Source organism: Cynocephalus volans, chromosome 5 (genome assembly GCF_027409185.1).
Source record: "Cynocephalus volans isolate mCynVol1 chromosome 5, mCynVol1.pri, whole genome shotgun sequence".
NCBI lineage: Eukaryota > Metazoa > Chordata > Mammalia > Dermoptera > Cynocephalidae > Cynocephalus > Cynocephalus volans.
Genome location: NC_084464.1, coordinates 44,734,155 through 44,751,343, shown reverse-complemented (window position 1 = coordinate 44,751,343; position 17,189 = coordinate 44,734,155). Strand labels below are relative to the sequence as shown.

At 48.4% G+C, this 17,189-nt stretch overlaps 1 protein-coding gene across 7 annotated transcripts; it reads right to left on the bottom strand.

Annotated features, from left to right (window-relative positions):
- Positions 1 to 1,012: 1,012 nt before the first annotated feature.
- On the bottom strand, positions 1,013 to 12,777 carry BRD2 (bromodomain containing 2). Of its 7 annotated transcripts, none has more exons than XM_063096342.1 (14): positions 12,626 to 12,777; positions 11,014 to 11,089; positions 8,780 to 10,117; positions 6,890 to 7,193; positions 6,161 to 6,298; positions 5,351 to 5,489; positions 5,053 to 5,267; positions 4,579 to 4,953; positions 3,930 to 4,058; positions 3,499 to 3,744; positions 3,125 to 3,390; positions 2,189 to 2,493; positions 1,875 to 1,997; positions 1,013 to 1,764 (listed from the first exon to the last, which is right to left on the bottom strand). In XM_063096342.1, the coding sequence occupies exons 3-14, from the start codon at positions 8,806 to 8,808 to the stop codon at positions 1,628 to 1,630; spliced, it is 2,406 nt and encodes an 801-aa protein (XP_062952412.1). In that variant the 5' UTR covers positions 8,809 to 10,117; positions 11,014 to 11,089; positions 12,626 to 12,777; the 3' UTR covers positions 1,013 to 1,627. The 7 variants fall into 7 exon arrangements, with proteins under 7 accessions (XP_062952412.1, XP_062952413.1, XP_062952414.1 ...); XM_063096343.1 differs by lacking the exon at positions 12,626 to 12,777 and adding an exon at positions 12,321 to 12,380; XM_063096344.1 differs by lacking the exon at positions 11,014 to 11,089.
- Positions 12,778 to 17,189: the final 4,412 nt, after the last annotated feature.

Genomic DNA, 17,189 nt, shown 5'->3' with positions numbered 1-17,189 from the left:
ATTACTATCCAATTACCACTGCCTCCCAAACAAAGCTCTATTTAATATTTAGCACTTTGGAATTTCCAACATCTTTTTTGACTTTTCCAAAAGGGGACCAGACCTCACTCATTGGTGAACTCCACAATTAAGTTAGCCAAAAAGCCCAGTGAAAGTTCTCTTCTTTAAAACTAAAGGCTTTGCAAAAACAGTTAACAAGTGGTTCTCAAATCTGATTATGCATTAGTACCTCCTCCAACTTTTGAAATTTTGTTCCAGGACCCAATTTAAACAAAACTCCTGAGGATAGGAGGGTTGAGAATTGCTGCTATAGTTCCATTTATTGCCACCTCCAAAACCCTCACCACTTCCACTAGAGATTACCCTTGTTTCTGGAAACATTATTTAGAGGATAAACCATTTGCTTTACCACATATTCCTAATTCCCACTTCCAAGACTTTATTTCAAAATTCAGGTTTCCCACTTTGGCCCTTTATACTGGGCCAAGTGCCTCACTAACTGCATTATTAAAACTCCAAATTCTGGAACCCACACAACCCAGCTCCCTGAACTATGCAGCCCCTCTCCCCCTTAATCGACAGGGTATGTGGAAATGGCAGTTTTGCGATTTGAATTTGAAGAACTGTTGGAATACTCAAGTACCCACTGTTGGCTACCTCCCACCCCTTCCACATTTTAGTATGTTCTGGAGACAATTCCTACATCCAGCATCTAAAAGAAAATCTCAAGTCTTGAGTTGTAGGCACAAACAAACCAGAGCTTGTTTTTCATCTAACCCAGAGCAAATTTAGGCTTAAAGATTATTTTGACGAAGACTCATTTTACAAAGATCTGACACATTTACTTTATCAACACACCAATAGCCTACTGGTTTGCTTTAAAAATTAAAAACATAATCCAACACAACGGCTACTCCTTTTTCTCACCTCAAGAATATTTTCCTCAAAACACAAACAATTCTAATATTCCTTTAGAAGCTCTACAGAAACAAATATTAAGATAACTCGAAACTTGAATAATATTTTCTTTATTTACAAGTTAGAATCAACAGACAAAGAAAGACAGTCCAGGGGACCAAATGGGGAGATGACTGAAACCCCCAAGGCTCCAAATGGAGCGGAAGGAAAAAAGGAAAACAGTAGAAAAAAAAAGTCAACGTAAAAAAAGTTCCCCTTTCTTCCCTCCCCATGGAGGCTGAGAGGACCAAGGCCCCACCCCCCAGCCTTACCTAGCTTAAAATAAATTAGAACCACCAACTTCAAAACAAGGCCCTTAGAAGTGAACAGGACAGCTATGGCCTCAGGTAACCCCATTATCAGGGCCCTTGCCCACCCCCACCTTGTGTCCCTGCCCCACCTCAGTCATTTTGAATAGGGGGGTTCTGTGCCCTAGAGGTCACTCCCAATGGGGCTGGGAACTCAAATCTTATTTTTTCCAAGTCTCTACTTCAGTAAATGTCCCTGCATCTCTACCCCCTGCAGAGCCAGCTCTCCTACAGAGGGGGGAGAGTGAGATGAAGTATCACAGCAAGGGGCGGGTGTGTGTGTGTGTGTGTGAAGGGGGGGGGGCAGGGTCGTCTATCGGTCCGGTCCTGCGGAGCCTTCCTGCCCCATCTGGCCTGGCCTCTTAGCCTGAGTCTGAATCACTGGTGTCTGAAGAGGAGGAAGATGAAGAGGAGGAGCTGGAATCTGAGCTGGAACTGGAAGCACTGAGGCGTGACACTGCTACTTGCTGTGCAGAGGATGATTCTGTTTTCTCATTCGCTGCAGAACAAAATTGAAGATTAAAAATACAAGTCTGTATCTTCATTTGTTAAGAAAAAAATCGAGAGAGCAGGATGCAATAAATCTGCATGGTATATAAGCATACCCACCTTTCTTGGGGGGCTTTTTGGTGGAATTGAGCTGCCCACTGACATCTTGTAACCGCTTTTCTAATTCTCGCTTCTTCTCCAAAGCCAGTTCCTCCTTTGTCTTTCCCACAGGTTTCTTAATGGCTAGAAAAATACATCAGGATTCACTAAGGTTGCCAAATGCATCCTAGTGTTACTGGCCCCTAGAGTTGCCAACCAATACACCCTATCACCCTGAGAACTGACAAACACATACCACCCACCCACGCTCCTTCCTGGAACTGTCTTCAGAACCACAGGACTGCTGGATTAACTGAACCTCACTCCTTACTTACTGTAGGGCTTCCGAGGTTTCTTTCGTAGGCAAGATAGGACGTAGCGTTCAAGCTCTCTAAGTGTGGATGGTTTGAGCGTTTCAAAATCAATCTCAATCTCTTCTGGGTTTGAGTCACGTAAAGAGGGCTCCCTGGCTTGGATTATATGCACAACTCGACCTAGCTTCTCCCCAGGTAATTTGTTAATGTCCAGACTCAACTGCCGCTTCTCATCATAACTCATGGGTCGGCTCTCTTCCTCCTCCTCTGAATCATAACCTGCAGGTAGGGCAGGTGGGGCTGTCTTCGTGGCCTTTTTGGCGAGCCTATGGGAAAAAGAAAACTGTCAAGTGGAAGAAGCTTTGTTAACCTTTCCCAACATGTTCTCACTGTTCAAACCCAGTAATCTGTATTTCCTGCCTGGACTGCAGCTTCTTTTTTTATACTAAGGCAAATGGCTAAATCAGAGATAGGCTATTGGGACATTATAGGAACAGAGCATTTTATTGAGCTCTTAAATGCCAACGATTTGGCATTTAAAACTTAATATAGATATACTGGCATGGATCCATCTTTATGCTCCCCAAAGCCCTATTAACCTACCCCACCATGGAAAACAGATAAAGGCCTAGATGCATTCATTTAGAGGAATAAGCAAACTATGACCCAGGGAACAAATCTGGCCTGACACTTCTTTTTGTAAGTAAAGTTTTACTAAAGCATGGCCATGTTTGTTTGTTTACATATTGCCTCTGACTGCTTTCACATGATACTGTCAAAGGTGGGCAGCTATGGGAGACCCTATGTCCCTCAAAGCCTATCTTATGTTACCTGGCCACTGAGAGATAGTTTGCTGACCCCTGGTTTAGAGAAAACTTTGCAAGGAGTGGGAGATAGCAATCCCTGGAGAGAGAAATATCCAAACTAGTATCTGCTTCCTACCCTGTTAGAACTCACTTGGTGCCACTTCCTCCAGAAGGTCCAAAGCCAGGAGGACCTAGTGTAGCAGCACTTCCACCTCCACTGCCACTTGCTTTCTTGGACTTCTTGGGCTGAGTTGGGCGGGGTGCCCGAGGCCCCTTGTCATCTTCATCAACCCCAGCTCGGCCTCGATGCTTCTCTGCCTTCCGTTTCTTCTTCTTCTCCTTTTTCTCTCTCTTCCTCTTGGGCTTGGATATTGGACCCTGGGACAGGGCAGCCAGTTGTTCATGTACTGCCCTAAGCTAGAGGAAAACAAGAGTCAGACACGAGGAGAGAAAAATAAACTGCAAAGACTAAGGAAAAAACTAGGAAACAGGGCACAAACCTCTTTACCAGTAAAAACAAAATACCTGTTCCTGTAGTTCTGCCAAGCGATGAGCCCTTTCCTCCTCTGAGTCTGAGCTTTCACTCTCTTCTTCTTCCTCATCCTCCTCATCCTCCTCCTCTTCCTCAGAGGAGCTCTCACTGCTACTTTCTTCACTGGAGGACTCTGAAGACGATTTGGCCAGGCCAGGAGGCAAGGCAGTAGAGACTGGTAAAGGCCCTGGTTCCAGTGGCTCATCTGGCATCTTGGCATAGCGGAACTCAAATACATCCTAGAAAAAGAGGCAGACTCAAAACTGCTGGTATATAGTACCCTGATTATACCCAGCCAACCACTGGTATAGCTCCAATTTACAACTACAGAATTAGGAGATCTTCATGTTGTGACTGTATAGCACAGATAACAAAATCTCTCCCCATACCCATTTATTCTTCAAACTCCAACCTTTACACTCACCTGTAGCTTTCGGGCCATGGCCACAACATCGTGGTCTGGGGGATTGTACTTATAGCAGTTGGAGAACATAAGCCGCACATCAGCAGCAAACTCCTGTGCATCACGGTAATCACGATTCTCCATCTTCCGCTGCAGAAGGAGGCAGCATCAGAAGCTGCACAGGCAGGGAGACTCACCTTTCCCTGCCAACCCCAAACACCACAAGAAGAGCCCTCTTTTGAGAGCACAGTGGGTATGACCTTAAAGATCTGTACCCTGGGGTTCAAATTTGAAGTCAAAGGAATTTAGGTGGGTTGAAGAAATATCTATGTCTACAAAAAGAAATCACTTCTAAGTAATAGAGGAGGAGAGGTGGCCTCGGACTATCCTTCCATCCTTTAACTTCCTAACCCAACATTCCAAGTAAATAGTATATAATTACAGATGAGTAGTGTTGCTCTGAAAACAAAGAAATCCCACCTTTTGTTTCAAACTCCAATAAAATATGGATTCTCAAGTATTTAACCTTCTGCCCCATTACTACTTTGTAAAAATAAAACACCAAGAATCAAAGACTTCTGTGTGCCCACAAGGAGACACAACTTTGTTTTATTGACCCCTAGGCTCCAATCGCTGCCTGAGCATCCCATCTGCCCCATGCAGTGGGTACCTTGACAGTGCTGAGGTCCATGGGGTGCTTAATGATGTCATGGTAGTCATGCAGGCCAAGAGCAGAAGCATCCACTGGTTTATAGAAAGGCCAGGCATAGGCAGCATGCTTTTTCGAAAGTAACTCCTTCAAAATGCCATTACAATGTTTTAACTGTTCTGATAGCTTTCCTTTCTTAGAGCTCTGGTGTTGTTGCTGAGAGTCAGGCAAGTCTTTGCGTGGGGGCTTGATGGGGCGGCCACTCTCTCTACGCATAGGGGGAAGCCGTGCTGCCTTAGGCTCAAGACCCCCTGGAGGGCTAGCTGGGGAACCAGGAGCAAGGATGGCCGTAGGTGTAGGTGTGGTAGTATCTGCTTTCCGCTTTACCCCTTTTTTCTGCAGAGAAAAACAAGATAAGAGTTTATTACCCCAGGTCTGTCTCATTAAAGACCTTTCTCTCCCTCTTTGCCCCCAAAGAAACCCACAGATCTATACCTTGGCAAGGGGCTGGGCTGGGGGAGCTGCAGAAACAGCAAGGAGTGGGGGTCCAGCAGAATGCAGGGTCTTGAGAAGGGGAGAAGAGATGACTGATGGATGGGGAATGTTCAGGACAGTGGTAGGTATCTCAGGTGGTGGAGTATACAAAGCTGTTTGTGACACAGAAGAAACAGCAGGCACCTGATGGGCACTGGTAATACTGCCCTGGAGTGCTAGAAAAAAGAAGAAAAAACATTTAGTTTGATTCTTTTTCCTGTCTTTAGGTCTCCATTTGCAAAACTGCCAATCTTCCTACCTGCCAACTTGGCCCCCTTCTTGTGGCTGTTTTTAGGGATGGTCACCACAAGCTCTTGTTCCTCTTGTGGCATTGATGCCACCTTCTGTAGAAAGATCTTTTCCAGTGTTTGTGCCATCAGGACAATATCATCAGTGGGCTAGAGGAACACACACACACACACAAAAGGTTCAAATGCCTGCAGCAAACATACCATCTTTCCCAGAGAAATTCCTAAGCCCCAGGTCATCATCACCACCCCTTAGATGCCTTTGTTATCAAGTGCTAAAAATTACCTACACCAGGCCACTAATTTCCACTCTCTCTCTCTCAACTCCATCTCACAAAATACAAGAAAAAAAGCACATGGTCTCTTACAGCACAGAAATAAGGGAATGAAAACTGACAAGAAAAATAGATCCTGCTCTACTCAGGTCTCTAGAGCTTTTTAAGAAACAGGGCCACGGGGCGGGCCCCGTGGCGCACTCGGGAGAGTGCAGCACTTGGGAGCGCAGCGCGGACGACACCAAGCCAAGGGTTGCGACCCCCTTACCAGTCACAAAAAGACCCCCCCAAAAAAAAAAAAGAAAAAAGAAACAGGGCCACCATCCCCAAGTATGAAGTGTTCTATTTAAATAACCTTTAACTCTGGAGCTCTGAAGTCACTTCGCTGTGTTCAGCAATACCATTTGGAGCTCAGGTTTTTGAGACCCTGACTACCTAATAATACTTTCAAAAGCAAAGGACTTAAACTATTTGTAGACAAGATATCTAGCAATAATAATTGATAATGCCTCTTTCAATCTACTATACGAACAAAGAAAAACTTACCTTGTTATAAATGTAACAGTTGGTGAACATGGTGTTAAAATCCTGCATACACTCTGAGGCAGCCCAATAGTAATTGTTCTCAAGTCTCCTCTTAATAGTACCCATGTCCATAGGCTGTTTTATAATTTTGTGATAATCCTAAATAAAGAAACGCTAGGTCAGAACCAACGAAAGTATGTACTCTCCTAGGGAAGCTACTCACCCCAACACACACACATCCCTTTATGCATCAAAGAAATATAGTTCCCTAAACTGCGGCCCCAGTGAAACTAGTGGACAGAAAAAAAATAGAATAGGATCCTTAACACCCACAGGGAGGTCCCTACTGCCTTTCTCTACCCATCTCCCACCCACTCTGAAAACTTCCCATCCTGTGACATTACCTCTGGGCCTGGCTATCCATGGGCTGCATGAGGGAAAGGAAGAAGCTAAGAATTTTGGCCACCGTGGTCCTCTCCCAACCCGGGGTGGGAATCTGTAAAATGGAGCCAGGGCACAAAAGTTAAGGAAGGACACATGGAGGGCACAATGAGAGATGCCAAGATAGCGATAGCAAGCAGTTGGATCAATCACAAAGGACCAAAAATCTAGAAATCTGGTGGCTATCTTCCCTACAGGGGAAAAACAGGAACTCCCTAGGGGCCGCAGCATCTATACTAGGCAGCCCACCCCCGCTCACACACATTCTTGCTCATTCCCATACCTCCCCACTCCAACTTCTCTACTCACCGGCAAGCCCAGTTTGACAGCATCCACAGGCTGCCGGAATGGCCATGCAAACTGATGTTTCCACAGAGCCTTCATCACCACCTTGTGTAGGTATTGCAGCTGGTTGGTAACCCGTCCCGGCTTTTTGGGATTGGACACCTCCGGGGGCGGTGGGTTGGCAGGGGTCAGTTGCAAAGCGGGCACTGAAGCCATCGTGGGGCTCTCAAATCCCTCGTACAACAGAGAGGGCTTTCGAATCCTTTTCCCTGGTGCTGCCGCCTCTGGTCCCAGCCCCAGTAACCCTGCATTCCCTTCCCCAGGGAGCCTGCAAAGATGGAAAACAAAAGCAGATGTGATAATCTTATGGAAATCAGGAAAAAATGCAATTGGTCCTACGTGCTGGATAGATCCAGGCTTTAGAGCTAATGAGATAGTTAACATTACTCAAGTGTGTCTCAACCAGAACCAATATCCCAACACTGTGAGCTTTTACTGTTGGCTCTGCCCTTTTTCTTTTTAGTTGACTCATCTAGACCCCGCCTCTGAAAAATCCGATGAACTGTTTTTTAACTAAAAACACAAAAAACTCCAGAACAGTTTCTGATAGGGTATATCTTCTGAGAATTACCTAAGGGAAGAATGGGGCTTAAGCAAAACGAGTGGAGCTGAAAAACTCAAGGCCCAAGTTTCCTCCTCCTCACTAGGGGTTTGGTGGTTGCCATGGTGGTTGAGCCCAAGGGAAGCCGGAGAAAAAGAGGAAGAAAGACAGCAAATTAGGGAGAAAAATTTCATAAAGTAATTGAGACACCTAAGACTCCACCTGAATAGGAAATATCAGCATCCTCCACAAGCTCTGAGTAGTTTAACACCACAGCAAAAATGGCCTAGAAACCTAACGGAAGAACCACCCAGCTCAAAAAGAAATTCAATCAAGAAAGCATTTATCAGACTTCACAGCCTGAAATAACCCAGGGGCCAAGTCCCCCCCAATTGTTTACACCAAATCCAAAGTCTCCTTCCAAGGAACTGAAAAAACAGAGTTGCTCAAAGTCAAGGTCAGCAAGACCCATCCTGACAGTGAAAGCTCCCCTCCACCCACCCCGCTAAAAAAATACGATTCCACCAACAGTTACCACTGTAAAAACTCTGGAGACCAAAGACCGACAGTGGTTCAAGTTTACACTCCCTCTGGGGCTCCTCCGGATCAGGTGTTTCCCACCACCTAAGAATTAAGACACTACAACCGAAACCTCATTGTTTACATCCAGAGCTGAACTACAGGAGCCTTAGCTCCACCCTCCCGACTTGAATGAAACTCCACTGCTATCAAAAAACGCACCCCACCAACAAACACCACAGGTAACAAACCACCGACCCAATCACTTAAAGACAAGCTAGAATTTAATGACATACCCTAGACATTAGGAACCCACAAGCTGGGAATAATCTCCTCTATCCTACGCTGTGAATCCCCGTTACCAGTCCCTGAAACTATCACCATGGCAACCTTAGCTAACACGAGGGGTGACCATGAACCTCCCCCCGAGAGACTGACAAGTTGTCGCTCGACACCAGACCCACCACCGAAGCCCTACTGCCCACTTCAACTGTCCACCCCCACTACATTCCGCCGCCAAACTAGCTCTGCTTGGCTGGGTTAAGATGAACCAAAGCGGCAAAAACAGTGCGTATGTAAGTTGACAACCTGTACTCCCCCCATACGCAGTATCTGGGCCGCCGCCACCGTCCCCAAACTGTCCCTCCACCCCCTCCCGCAAGCCCGAGTCAACAGCTGTGCCGCGAAACAGCAACGCGCCCAGTCGTTCGGTATGCCCCCCCCCCCGAACACGGAGGCCCCCGTGCTGCTGCCCCCCAACGCCCCCTTCCCACGCGCGCCTCGCGGAGCCATACTTGTTGTGGGGAGTCACGTTTTGCAGCATCTTGACCGCGGGGAACCGGCGCTGCCTTCAGACGCGGAAAGTCCGGGTGGCCTCGGTTCCCCTCACCGCCCGGTCCAGCATAACCCGGGAAGTGGGGGGAGGCCCGTTGCCTCTGGCCCTCCAGGCGACAAAGCCCTCGCTCGGCCGGCACGAAAGCAATCTCCTCCGCTGCCTCTCGGAGAGCTCCCGGCAGCTTGGCGCGCTCCGCAGACGACGGACAGCAAGAAAATGGCGGCGGCTCGGCTGAGACGGGCGAGCGAGTCAGGGGGAACGAACTCTTCAAACCCAAAGACGGTCCCAGACCGCAAACACCGTCGTCAATACAGCCCGTTGTTGATCTGCAGGGGTTCCCGCTTCTTGTCGGGACCGTCCGGAGAGAACGAGGTCCCGTTTCAATCCCGGATGGAGGTGGATGAATACGAAAAGTGGTTTAGGGAGCCGCCGCCTCCATCTTTGAAATCCTCTTGAGGGCGGAGTACAGGGGGTGGACAGACTCCGAGGATTGGGCGGGGCCCGAAAAAGGGGAGCTTCGGGGGCTTCTATGGGGTCTGCACTGTCCACCGGGACCATTCATAGGCCGAGACGAAGGCCATTTCCAAGCGGATGGACGTGGATTGTAATGGCGGCCCCGGACGACGCAAAGGCTGTTAGACGTAGGCAGTATCCTCCAGCTCGTCCTAGAGGCTGCTCCACTCCAGCGCGAAATGGCGCCGTAGAGCCCCGCGCCAGCCCTTTATATATAGGCGGGGGGGAGGAGCTTCACTGATCATGCGCGCCACCCTGCTCGAGATTTCCCCCACCCCTTCTGCGCGCGCTCGCTCGCTCACGCGCGTGAAGCAGCAGAGTCGAAGGGGGAGGAACGTCTCTCCGCGGGAGCTTTTTCTATTGGTCGGCCGAAGAAATGACATCATAAGCTTCATTTCCAAGCTGTCAGTCACCAGGCAGAAGAGTGCCGCATAGACCCGTAGGGAAGCGGCAAACCACATCTTCGAGCCAATTCGATGCGCTGTTTCGGCGACTCCAGGGAAAAAGGAAGGTTGGAAGGGGTGCAGGAGCCATCTCCCAAGACCTCCAGCATCCTTTTCCCGCATCTTCTTCCAACAAAGTCTCCCAAAGTCTTCCAAGTACGGCGCAACTGGAGACTGCCAAGCTCGAGGAAGTCTTGCCATTCGTAGCTCCTCCATTGGCCAGACCGCAGGGGAATGGGAGGGGTCGCGTGGGCGTAGCCGGCCTCGGCCCGCCAGGGGTGTGGCCGCAGGACGCCTGGCGGGTGGTGGTTCTGGGCAGTGAGGCTGCTGCAGTGAAGAATCTGAAACGAGGAAGAAGACGCCATCTTAGAAGCCGCGGCCTGCTCCCGTTTGGTGAACAGTTAAGGGCTCCCAAATGTAGCGACAAAAGTATCTAACGTTCCCGTGCTCCACGATCTAAAATACAGGCTTGCCAGAATCTTAAAATCCGCCCCCCCCCACGAAAAACAATCTAAAGACAATGGCAAAACACTCATCTGTGAACTCCCAAAAGCTTAACAAGGCCACCAAACCTAGAATACGCTCTAGCAACTTGCACGCCCATCCCTCCTCATACCTTCAGTTACCAACACAAATACCTGCTTGCTCGACAAAACCTCGACAGCCTTAGCCTTAGCGGCGGGAGTGTCTCCAAACGCACCCACCTACCCGGTGTAACCCACCACCACCACCCCACACTTCATCCTGACGTCCGGCTCAGAGTGGAAAAAACAAGTCCGGCGAGGGGCTAATCAGGACGACTACCCTCCCCCTCTAGGCGAGCTCAGACCTCCCCCCCTCAGGGTCCCTCCGCCGCGGGGGCGGAAGAACCCCCCCCATCCCCCACCAGGGTCCGGAGTCCTCCCCACCGAGCGGCTCGTCCATCGGTCAGCGCCAGGGAGGAGGGCGAGCGGAGGAGGCGGCGGCTGCGGCTCAGACTAGCCCTCCCCCTCCTTCTCTCCCTTCCTCCCCTCCCCCCGGGCCGTCCGCCTCCGAGGAGGGGCAGGAGCCATTTTGGGAGCTCAGTTTCGCCCCCTCCCCCAACTCTCTAAATCTTCCTCATAATTTGGTTATCTGAATAGGGTTACAGACTATGTATGAATAAAGAACCAGACGCCAAGGTCAGGATCTCCAAAGCAACTCTAGGGCTCCCCCCGCCCCCTTATAGGACAGTTAAAGGATTCCCCCCACCATATACCTGGGCTTTGACGGGGCGTCCTTCCTCCTCCCCCCTTCTCTTGCTACCAAAGGAGAAAACAGGCTTGCGTACATATCTGGGAAAGAAAACTGATGTAGGTGAACAAAAAGAGAAGCTTCCCCCTCTCCTGCGGGAAGAGTTCATAAGGGCCTAGGTGCGTAAGCTCCAGCCACGCCACCCTCCCTCCTTCGCAGTGGCCCTTGAGCCGGAACCTCGAACCAAGGTTACTGCGTCTAAAATGGCCACCAATCTCCCGTCTTCTTGACAACCTGAATAGGGCAAACCCGGTAGGGGGAAGTGCACATCGGGCAGCGTCCCCTTCCCCAAGATAGGGATCAGGCCCCGGCCCCCAACAGTACACCCTGCCCCGCCCGGTGACTGCAGGAGGGAGGGCAATGACACAGCAAGTTTGCAGAGGCCTTCTCCCCTCCCTCTAGTGGCTCAGCCTCCCAAATCTGCTTTTCTCTAGCCGGGGCTTTGCAGGTCAGGACAGAGGCACATCAGAGGGCCGGCCAGGGAAGAGAAATTTAGGAGGCTGTGAAAATGCTGGACCTTAGAAAGGGAAAGGGCAGCCAGACATTACTCTCATTTATTTCCCTGTTTTCCGGAAAATCACTGCTGTCCGATCCCTCTCAATACTCCCTTCCCCCATATGAGTCACAGGGGGAGGCTACTGCTACTCAGTAATTTGGAAAAATAACTCTTCCCTCCTTTCCGTTCCCTCCCCCGCAGTACACAAGGAGAGAACTGTTCAGGACTGGGGGAGGGGATGAAGGAGGCAAGAGAAGAGGCCACCCTGGAGAAACCTAAAACCTTGGGAGCTGTGAAATCATTCCATGTCCTGAGCCTCCCTTTTGTCCCGGGCCACGCTTCCTACCCACCTCCCAGCACCCACCTTGGGCCTAATTTCTGTTCCCAAGTGGATCCCAAGCCCTTCCCCAGCCTGAAATAGACACATGTTCAGGTAAGACCTTACAGGGGCACAGGGGCAACTATGGTTTTTGCAGAAGGCCCCAAAGGCCGTGTCCACGTGAATGCACTCAAATTCGATAAGCAACTCGAAGCGTAACCGCCAGCATGCCATGTGACGACTGCGAGCTTCCTACCGCTGACACAAAGGGAGCACAGAAATGCTCCTTCCAGAGTCTCTGGGGAAAAAGAGAGCTGGCGCCTGGACACAATCTCAGTTCACAGCCTGGGATGCCAACTCTAAAAGCGTTCCCATCCAAAAGTAGGAACTACAGCCACCACTTCCACTCCTCAGCCCACCAGGTCACCCCTCGGCCGCCAAAATGATCCCCTCTCACCTGGCTCCGGGCTCCTGTGCCCCCAGGGGAGGAATGGAATGGGGGCAACACAAAGCCCCCTCGCCCCTTTGCCCTTCAGTTGGTATGGAGGCGTGAGGTTGGCCATTCCCCACCCCCTACCAAACTGGCGTTCTCCCGCTCACCCCCCTCCACGCTCCCATTGGCTGTAAAGTGTTTGAAAGACAAATCCTCCCACCCTCAGGATTCTTTTCTGAACCCCAAGAATCCCCCTCCCGGACTCCCCACCATTGGTTAAGCACTTGAACGACTGACAACATTCCCGCCCCGCAAGGACCTCTTCTCACCTGGATCCTGAAACCTTCCAGTGGGGGCTCCAGTTTTGCCCTTGGCTTGGTGCGGGGGGGAGGACGTAATCCGGGGTGTCAACCCCCCCGGAAACTGAAGCTGTGTTGGGGGAGGGGGCATAGTCCCAGCCCCTCCCTTCCTGACCAGGCTGGGGGGGTGGGGAGAACATCGGGGCCGCGCAGCCACGTCAGCAGCACCCAGATTGGCTGGCCGGGGTCACGTGCCTACCGCCCCCTTCACCCCCCCTGCACGAGGGCCAGTTTTCCAAACATTCCTGGGGGTCGCGCAAGGGGCCAAAGGGGCCGCATGGCCCAGGCCTATCTCCCGAGATCCAGAGCAGTCTAATGCTGCTGCTTCTCCATATCCTGCTGTCGTCGACCCCGTCCCCCCCACTCGCCTCTCGGTACGGGTTCAGCATGGCTGCCGCGTCCCCACGATATCCACGGCGCAGGCGCAAGGGTGCGACAGAATTGGGGGAGGGAAAAAGAGTGCCGGAGGCCGCGGGAGATGGGCAGTGCGCAGGCGTCCGGGCCAGTACCGCAGCTCCCGCGGCGTAGTGCGGACGCGCGCAGTGGGTGGGGCGGGAGCCGGCGCCGCGCGCCGACCTCAGCGGCCCCTCCCCCCTGCCCACGGCCTGTCGGGGTGGCCAGGTTTGGTCTTTCCTTGGCCCGTATGTGGCTCCTCTTGGCATGTCCTGGCCTGAGTCCAGCGGAAGCGCGCGCCGCCGGGCTGTCGTCAGTGAAGGAGAATGGGGCCTGGACCTGGAGATGTGAGGGTGTGCAGGGTGGGACCCATCCCCTGGTGTAGTGTGGCGCGGCCACGGTAGAGGGAGTTTATCGGCCTGTGCCTGCTGCGGGGTGATGAGATGCGGACCGTAGATGTGGGCGTTTTGTTCGGCTTTTTAGTCTTAGGCAGATCTACAACCTCTCTTGTACCTTGGACCTACGCCAGACTTGTTTACTTCGTTGAGACCTGTCAGTTCCTGGACTCCTCTGCCTTCTACAGAATTTACCAGCTGATCACTTTTTCCTCTACTTATCTCGGGTCGACCATTTGAGTTGAAACTCTTAGACTCCTAAAGCTTTGCCTTCAACTCTCAATCTTGAATCAATTTAATAACAATTTAGGGATTGGTAACAAAATATTATGATGATTCGGTTGCCACCTAAGGTATCCTTTAATTTGTCCTTAGCCTGTAAGCTCTCTCGTGATCTCTCCAAGTGCGGCCCAAATTTTCATTCTACAGTCCCTAATCTCCACTCCCCAAAGACAGATTATCACTTCTCAGCATAGAGGGGCTTCCTCGCAGAACTCGCAGCTTCCTATCTCCCACCCATAAACTAGGCCTTGTCTTTATTCCTTTCCCATTTCACCAGGGGTCCTCCCTTCTGTTTAAGGAAATACCTTTTGAGCTGTTTAACTTTTGTTACCCTGAAGCTATCTTCCATTCTCTGCTTTTTGAGATTTTTAACTTCTCTCTTTTGGTTGCCCAGCCAAAAAAAAAAAAAAAAAAAAAAAATGAAAACAACCCTCTCAATATTGTACTTCATTATAGACTTATTTATCTGTCTTCTCCCTTTCACAGCCAAAACCTGAAATTAAAAAATTATACTTATCATCTAAATTCTCTCAACTTCTCCCTCTCTTTTTTCTCCTTCTTTCCCCCTCTCTCTCCACATCCCCACTCTTCGATCCATTTGTCAGGCACGGACCGCCAAAACTCTTCTGGCGGATGCCACCAAGGACCTCCTAATTGGCAAAGTCAGGAAGCACTTTTCAGTTCTCACCTTATTTGAACTTTCTGAAGTGTTTGACATTTGATTATGCTTCTTTCCTGACATTCTGTATACCCTTGATTCTGTGACCAGTCTCACCTGTTTCTTTTCCTACTTGTCTAACTGTCCCTCCCTAGTCTCCTTTGTGGACTCCTTTTCCTTGGCCACTTCCTATGTGTTTATGTTTGCCAGGAGTGTACCTGTTTGCTTCTAGTTTTATTCATCTTCTCTAGGTAACCTCACTTAGTGGCTCAAAATCTCTCAAATCTGTATCTTTAGTTCAGACAACTGTCTTAAGCTAAACTTCCTATGAAATATTCCCACTTGGGCAATCTTTGGACACTTCAGCGTGTTCAAAATTGGTACAATCTGTATGCACTCTAGTCCTGCTGAGTAATGGCAGCTATGCATTCACAAAGCTTGGACTCTGAGCCCATTCTTGATTTCCTTCCTCACAACTTTACATCCACCAGACTGTTATCATTTTGCCTCTTAAATATCGATTAAATCACACTTCTGTCCTAGTCCCATCACCCGAGCCACATCAACAGTCTCCTAAGTGATTTTCTTATCTCTAGAGCTGCTCTATCCGATACTGTAGCCACTAGCCACATGTGGCTATTTGAATTTAAATTAATTAATATTAAACATTTTAAAATTTAGTTCCTTAGTTACACTAGCCACATTTCAAGTTCTCAGTAGCTACATGTGGCTAGTGGTTGTCATTTGGGACAGCACAGATTATAGAACATTTCTGTCACCAAAGAATTTCTACTGGACAGTGCTGCTCTAGACTTTTACTGTCTGTCTCTGGCACAATACTACCAAGAGTGAGCTTTCCAAAATATAGCTCTGGCCATGTGCTGTAGGCCATTAATTCCTCATTGCCTATGATAAAGTCCAAATTCCTGTGCTTGCCAGAAAGTTCTGCCTGCCTCTCCAGCCTCATGTCTAGCCACTTCTTGGGTCCTCTACTTCAGCCATACTGAACTGTTTCTCAGACACACCATTTTGTTTCATGCCTCTGTGTTTTACACATATGCTCTCTTTACATGGAATATGCTTTTCCCCAGTCTATAAGCCCAAATACTACCATCTCTGATACTCCTACTTTTACCTCCCAAATTGAGCTGACTGCTTGCTTGTTCCTTGGTTTCCCTTCCTCTTATGATTGCACCTTTCACAGTGAATGGCATTTGTTTGCTTACATGTTTATCTCTACTAATAGACTTCGATCTTGAAAGCAGGGCCATGTTGAGCAGATACACAATGTCTGGCCAGCATGAGGTGCTCACAAATCGAGCAAATGTTGAAGTGAATTGATGCTTTAGTAAGTATATGACTTAGGTAAGATTGTTATGTATATGTGTTATGGGGCACCTTGCACAGTGTTGGAGAATAATCATAGACAAAATCATTGCCTTCAGGTAGCTATCTGAGACACTGAAATGGTGTGAGGAAATACAGAAGCAGAACAGCACAGGTTATTTTCACAGAGAGCAGTGCAGTACGATCTGACCAGAAATAAGCTACAGGAAGTAGAGCAGGAGAAGAGAAAACTGGAATGTAAATTTATTTGTGGAGGCCATATTATGGAGGGTTTCTAATACTGTTAAGTTTGGACCCAGTTGGGAGACACTGAAAGTTTTTGAGCAATGACTTGATCAGAATTATGTCATTAGATAGGAACTCTGTCTTCCAGTGGCTAGCATTGTACGTGTTAATAAGCATCAAATAAAAATATTGGGTTGGAAGGAGATGTGATAAGTGACAGCTAATATATATTGAGTACTTAAAATGTGTCAGGCACTTTTGTAAGTGTTTTACATGTATTAACTCTTAATCCTTATAACCCTATGAAGTTGATAACTGTTATCATCACCCCCCATTTTCTTGGCAGCTGGCTGGTACCTCTCCCCCTACCCCCCATTTTTAAATGAAGTAACTGAAGAAAGAGATGTTAAATCATTTAGCCATGGTCACACTTTTGTAAGTAGTAGAGCTGAGATTTGTACCCAGGCAGTTTGCCTTAGGATGATATGTTATCCTGGTTGCTAGGCATAGTAGGGAGTTTAAGATCCAGGTTTGAGGTTGGAGAAAAAAAGATTAGGAACAGGTAGATTTGGTTTAGGATAAAGGATTGAGCTTTGGGTTAGATCCTCATACAGGGAGCAAAATAGGTAGTGGAACCAATGGAAGAACATCAAACGAAAAGCAGAGCCACAAAATGTGAGGAAGCCAGATCAAGAAATGGTTCCAGTGAGGATTTCATGTTTATTGAATGTGCCATGCACTTTTGGGGCAGTTTGATGAAGACTTTGGACCTTGTCTGACAATAATGTTTGTAAATGCATAAAATACAATATAAAAGACAATTATCAAAATACTTCAATACACGTGTGATTATCTGGTAGTATATGTTTCTATATTAATACAAAACAGTATTTCTTTATTAGTACACTAAATAACAGGATTCTTTGGCAGATTTAACAACTCCCACAATTGTGAAGTAGAGATATTTTGATATGTTTGTAACAATTATAATGTGATATGAAAATATTAATTAATGATGATTTCTATTGATGACAATATTACAGGTACTGCTAGTACTACAAAGATTTATTTTCTACATATATAAAATTAAATTTCAGTTAGAGTTTATTGAAAATAAAGATGATTTTATTTCTAGCCATGTTCATGTACCTTTAAATTCTATGGTGTGTGGACTGCAGGTTAAAAACTCCTTTTCTGATTGGATGAGGAAGTGAGACCCTGTAGATAGGTGTGA